At 37.4% G+C, this 6081-nt stretch overlaps 1 protein-coding gene and 1 non-coding gene across 4 annotated transcripts; both read left to right on the plus strand.

Annotated features, from left to right (window-relative positions):
* The first annotated feature begins 916 nt into the window (after nucleotides 1–916).
* LOC131324966 (small nucleolar RNA snoR100) lies at nucleotides 917–1024 on the plus strand. Its single transcript, XR_009199544.1, has one exon. It is a non-coding gene; the product is annotated as a small nucleolar RNA snoR100 (small nucleolar RNA).
* A 724-nt stretch (nucleotides 1025–1748) lies between these two features.
* On the plus strand, nucleotides 1749–4749 carry LOC131323250 (protein COFACTOR ASSEMBLY OF COMPLEX C SUBUNIT B CCB2, chloroplastic). 3 transcript variants are annotated; one of them, XM_058354940.1, is made up of 7 exons: nucleotides 1749–2057; nucleotides 2383–2606; nucleotides 2719–2831; nucleotides 2909–2980; nucleotides 3708–3851; nucleotides 4023–4176; nucleotides 4305–4749. In XM_058354940.1, exons 2-7 carry the CDS (start codon nucleotides 2453–2455, stop codon nucleotides 4520–4522), a joined length of 855 nt encoding a protein of 284 aa, XP_058210923.1. In that variant the 5' UTR covers nucleotides 1749–2057; nucleotides 2383–2452; the 3' UTR covers nucleotides 4523–4749. The 3 variants fall into 3 exon arrangements, with proteins under 3 accessions (XP_058210923.1, XP_058210924.1, XP_058210922.1); XM_058354941.1 differs by lacking the exon at nucleotides 1749–2057 and having other exon boundaries at nucleotides 2136–2606; nucleotides 3774–3851; XM_058354939.1 differs by lacking the exon at nucleotides 1749–2057 and having other exon boundaries at nucleotides 2156–2606.
* Nucleotides 4750–6081: the final 1332 nt, after the last annotated feature.

Here is a 6081-nt window from a genome sequence, read left to right on the forward strand (position 1 = left end):
ACATCGATACAACTTGCAAAGTTACAGCTCCGGATCTGCCAAACCTGCCATCACATGGGCTTCTCGAACAGAGGCTCTACTAACTTTAGAAATACAAACTTTATAAAACAAATTACACAGGGATAGAGATGTTTTCCAACATAGCATCCAAAAGTCATTCAGATATGACTTTCCTCTTTCGTAAGATCACCGACAAAGAGTGAAGAATCCGTGTGAATCTTAACTTGGAGAAAATTGTTTTGAAAACACCATGCTAGAGCTTCATTGCACGCTCTGTACTCCGCGTGAAGAGCCGAGTGGGCAATAAAACCACATTTTCCTTCATGAACGGATAACCCATTCACATCTTTGACCACCCACGCTGCACCAGCCTTCAATCCATCTTGAGTCCATGCACCATCGATAAAAACCAACAACATATTACCAGCTATGGGCTGTCTATCATCATATCCAATGATGGAATCAAGAGGGTTTAGCGGCGGTGGCCGCCACGACAAGAATTTTAAAAAATACAATTATTATATGTGAAAAAAAATTTATCTCCAACTTATACAGTCTCGCCACTGCTAGATTTTTTTTCTTATTTTTTTATTATATATTAGTCAGAAATCTTCTATTATTTTTTTTTAAGAAAGGAGATCCAAAAAAGTATTCTAAATCTAAATTCAATGGGCCAAAGTGAAATAATATAAATGAAGATGTATAATTAAGAAAAAAACTTCACATTCTAACCCTAAAATAACTTAACCTAAAAAATTAAGGGAATTTAATTATAATGACACTTTCCAAATTTATAATGCCACTCCCAAAAGGGAGTGCGGTTATCAATTTGGAAAATCTTTATAGGGATCTAGGGAGTGATATTATAAATTTGGAGAGTGAGATTATCTTTATGCATATCGATGCTCTAGACTATCAATGAAGAAAGCATGAAAATGTGCACATAAATTGAATTGAATTTCTAGGCCTGCACTTTTTGATGTCATTTGGCTTTGATTTGGAGGCATGGTACAATAGCAAAACAGGTATAAGGGAGCTACTGTTTAAGTGGCATTCTGAGAGCAGCCACTTAATTTGTGCATATTGCCAAATGTTAAGTCTGTCTCCAATCCTCCTCCGCCCATACTCCCAATGGTTGAAGATTACATGGGTTCTGCTGTTGTTATTATTGTTGGAGTGGCATTATTGATGTCCAAAATTGAAGTTAGTCTTTTTTCATATTCCATGTGCAAATGAAAAACATCATTTACTATAGTTTTTGTTATGTTATTTTAATTTTTTTTGAAGCCGATGACTATTAATATTATAATGTTTTTTTTAGTACTATACATTTCGCCACTGCTAGGGTAAAATCCTGGTCCCGTCCTTGATCATACCCATCTCTGGACCATGCAAAATCGTACACCTTTGTTGCTGAGACTGGCATTTCCTAAGAATCTTTGAGTTATCCCATGACATTGATTCTCAGCTAACGATTGCACCATAGAAGAAACTTGGTTGATCAAAGATAACCTCTGATCTGTTGTGCTGGATTCCATCGAATTGTGCCTTGTTCCTATGGATTCAAACAAAATTTGCCAAGTCTCGTGTTTCTCATGCTTGGATTGGAATTCAAGTAAAAAGTTGAAATAAAACGATCAAAGCGAACCAAAACAAATCAATAATATTTGATTTGGTTTGTAAAATATCCAAACCAAAATGTCTGGTTTGATTTGAAAAATTGCCAAACCAGATTAAATCGGACCGTTGACGCCCCTAATTTAAAGTATGAACACATTTTTCAGAGTGTGGGGGATAGAAGTGAGAATAACCCATAATTGAAACAACTACTCTATCGTCTTTGTAGTCTGTAGTGTCTCCTCGTCCCCACCCTTCATTGAACCCCAGTGGGAAATTAGCAACCAATCCAATCGATCAAGTCTAGTGGAGTTGTATCTCTTTTACAGTGGATTATTTCTTCCTCAAGCGTCTTCTTAATCTTCCATCCTCGCTTCAGCTTCTCTTTCTCTCTTTGGCGTCAGAAAACTAAAGCTCTAGTTTCTCTCCCTCATCACAAGGTATAACCCCATTTTTTTTCTTGTTAATGTCAAATCTGTGTCCTAAGAAACTCTCTTTCATTCTATCTCCTACTAGAAGGAATTTTTTTGGTTGATTGATCTGGGTTTTGTTCTTGTTCATGCACAGTACTATGCCTATTACATGTTTGATTTAATGTCTAACAGAACGTACTAATTGTTTCGCTACTTCCCCTTTTACGTTGGCTACTTCCAATTTAACAAGTGACTAGCTAAAATAAGATATAAAAAGTGACTTTCCTCTGGTTGTTGAATGGAGTTGTAATTTGCTCTGGGTGTTGAATGGAGTTGTGTTTGCTCTGGTCAGCCTTTTTATTGCCGAAGCTGCAGAAGAACCAACCATTTTCTCGTCTCCCAAACAGCAGAAAGAAAGGAAGATGAGTCGTAGCCTCTTCTTGAATCCGTTATTACCGTTTGAAATTCGTTCCAATAGAAAGTTGTCGACCATCTCGTGCACTGGTCTCGATAACTCTCAAAATACAACCTCAGATGAACGGCAACTCAACCTCTCCGTTCTCCGATTCACTTTCGGTCAGAACAGACATCTCTCTCTCTCTCTCTCTCTCTCTCTCTCTCTCTCACACACACACACACACACATATTACTAACTAACTACCTAACTAACTTCTATGCGGGTTATTAGGAATACCCGGATTGGATGAGTCGTACTTGCCCAGATGGATTGGGTATGCTTTTGGTTCGCTTCTGCTACTGAACCATTTTGCAGGATCAAATTCAACAACCCCAGCACAACTTGTGAGCTTACTCTTATATAAGACACTGATAAGTTGAATTTCTTTCAATCTTTCTGGAATTCGTATCTTCTTGTGTAGAGATCAGAGGCTCTGGGTCTTTCTTTGGCTGGATTCTCCATTGTACTTCCCTACCTGGGGAAATTTCTCAAGGTAAAATCTTCGGCCGTCTCGTTTTCTAGGGGCAAGAGGAAAATGGTAATGCAACCAAATTATTGCATTAGGCTCTGTTTAATGCATAGAATTGTATTTTCGTAGGCTCAAAAGGATGAATTGAGCTTAATCGATGCCCTTTTGTATTTCTTGATATTCTTTGTTTGGAATTCCCAAATGGAGAATAATGTTTCATTTAAAACCCAGGCCTTGTATCCCAATTTCATTTCTCCATTAATCCATTTACACCTTCCTTTAGCTGATCTAATTACTGAGGTTGGGTGATATATCTGCAAATGCATGTTCTATTGGCTGGTTTTCTTGGCTAGTGAATTCCCAGTGGGATCAGAGCCAGTATGTATTTGCACCTGCAAAAAATTCCTTGTTTGGAGAATATTAGCTGTCCAAACTTGATATTGTGCTTTGTTGCAAGTGTTAGCCTGCTTTTTCAGAGCACTCGAACCTTCCTCACAGATTTAGGACATGAAATGGTCATACACAGCTTTTTTTTGAATCATAGACTGTGATTGTGCAAAATCAGCAGTTTGAATATGAATGAGGAAACCTACTTGTGTAGTCATTTACAGCTTATTTTGATTGGGGAATACGAACCCTGGAACTTGGATTACCTGTTTCTGCAGTAGGCCAGTAGTAAAAACTCTTCCTATTCAAGTGCGTGCTCTGTGTTTTTATATGAAGTATGAACCCACATCGGGAAATTGTTCAGGGTGCGACTCCAGTGGATCAAGTGGCTCTCCCTGACAGCGCTGAGCAGATCTTTGCCATGTCACAGAGTATTGCAGAAAATGTCAAGGAGGACTTGGCCTGGGGAACTTATGTATTATTGCGCAACACAAACAGCATATCTGTGGTATGCCTATGCTTTACTGTTGTCATTTGGAGCTGAGTACACGGTTAATGGATTATGGTGTCCTAATAAGAAAGTCGTTCTTACCCTAGTAGAGCCCAAAATACGTTACTATTATACTTTTTTGTCGAGGTTTCGTAACATTTTGGTATGTCAACTCTTCCAATGTTGTAGCTCATATTAGTTCAAGGTGCATTGTGCGTACGTGGCTATTGGAACACACCTCGAGATGTATCAAAAGTTGATGCACTTGGTTGGTTTCAGAAACAGATTCAGCAGATCGGCTTCTCTGATCTAAAGGACACCCTTTATTTCCCCCAGTGTGCAGGTAGGGGACAATTCATCATTGTTTTAGATCTTTGCCATGGAAACTTGTCCTGACAATGGGAGTTAGCTTCTCTGTTCTTAGCATACTAATCATAGATAAGCACAATTCAATGATTCTTGATGTTTCAGATTCTGAAATTTGGGAGATACTCCCCAAAGGGACTCGTTCTATAATTGTACAGCCAGTGTGCCAAGCTCCAAAAGGCGATGCCGATCAGGAGGAGAAGAACGAGGGTTTTGTCCTTTTGGCTTCTAGCATGAGTTATGCATATAGCAATAAAGACACAGCTTGGATAGGAGCTGTTGCGAACAAATTTAGAGGGATAAGCATTTTTGCTGAGCAGTAATCCGTCTGGAATGATCCATATTTCATTTTCACCCGCTCTCCTCTTAAATGTGCGGTGCAGGTGTCGACTTTTGCGAGCTGCTTATGGGTCGGTTTATCATTACTACCTTTTGTACATTACATACTCTCAATGAATTCTGATCGTGTACATAATTGTAGTTGTACATACTAATTGCTACTTCTATGGGCTAGTATAATACTAAAGTAGTAACTTTCTTTGAAGGTCAATAAGACCTAGAAATATAAAGGAAAACAAAAGTAGATAGTTTAAGGAGATCTTGAATACAGTAAACCAGTTATTTGATAGCTACCCGATGTAGTTGTAATTGGATGCGATTGCATAGAGTTCTGATTTTTCTATCTGTCGATGATGAGAGGGATACTATTGAGAATAAAGTCAGAATAAAATTTTCATTCATTAATCACTACCTCTACAAATTAGAAATATTATGCTGATTTAAATCGTTGTTCTTGGATATTTGTAATTTTAAATTTGTGGATATAGATATGTATCTTCTTTTTCAAAAAATATGGCAAATCTCATTCATTAACCCAACCTAATTACTACAGTATTTCGTTTTATAGTTAAGACCTGAAACGAAATATAGAACAGGACGCTCCTAGCCTAAAAAAAAAAAAAAATTCATGTAAAAAGGGTTCTTTAGTGTTTTAGAAAAAAAAATGCAACTTCGTCATTTTTTTTTTACCGGCAAAAAAACAAATGTAAGTAAGTTGTAGGACAACAAATTCAACCTCGATATGGATGTCATGCATGGACCACTAACTAGGATGACACTAGATTATTAGCTTTTAGGATACTGCTCCAACATGTAAGTTCCCGACAGGATTAAGGGTGTTTCGAACCAGAGACCGAAGGACGAAAGTGTAATCAGAAAACATGCGTATACAGATGAAAAATTCATCAATGCGTCTTGGATGTAACTATACCCTTCCTTTTTTGAGAAAACTGACTTACTCGTGAGAATACTCCTTCACTTTACACTTGATGTCACTACTTGCACTTTCAATTGGAGAAGGCCAACACAAGTGATGAAAGATTGCAGAAGAATATCAAGCGTTTCAGAAGGATCCAAAATGTTATAAACAACTACAGGAGTGCAAGGAGTTAATGAGTTCCTAGAGCATTCATTCCCCAGCATAATGTAGGAATATGTTTTGGATGGTTCTGGAGAAAGAGAATTCTGATATCTGTTTGTTAAAGGAATACATGTAGAATTTTCTCTTCAGGATGGCTCTAGAGTTTCATATTGGCCCTAGGATCAAATCAATCAAGACTAACCATTGAGGAGGTATAAGGCTATACAAAGACTAATTCACTAATTTAGTTTAGAAGTCTTCTATTTTTTTTTTCATGAGGAAGCAATATATTGCATTCGCACTTACAGAATTTCTATCCAACTGATACTGATATAAGAAAACTACACATAATCCATTCAACAACTACAAAAGGGTAGGCATAGCTTTGAACTTGTAACGCCCCAATTTTCGGAACATTAATAAAACATTTAAAAGACAATTTTCCCAAATAAAATTCATAGA

Source organism: Rhododendron vialii, chromosome 4a (genome assembly GCF_030253575.1).
Source record: "Rhododendron vialii isolate Sample 1 chromosome 4a, ASM3025357v1".
Classification (NCBI taxonomy): domain Eukaryota; kingdom Viridiplantae; phylum Streptophyta; class Magnoliopsida; order Ericales; family Ericaceae; genus Rhododendron; species Rhododendron vialii.

Excerpts from the sequence above, each read along its gene's own strand:
- LOC131323250 (XM_058354940.1), top strand. The coding sequence starts at position 2,453 with ATGAGTCGTAGCCTCTTCTTGAATCCGTTATTACCGTTTGAAATTCGT. Across the intron at positions 2,981-3,707 it reads ACCTGGGGAAATTTCTCAAG|GGTGCGACTCCAGTGGATCA; the intron begins GTAAAATCTTCG and ends GAAATTGTTCAG. Across the intron at positions 4,177-4,304 it reads TTATTTCCCCCAGTGTGCAG|ATTCTGAAATTTGGGAGATA; the intron begins GTAGGGGACAAT and ends TTGATGTTTCAG.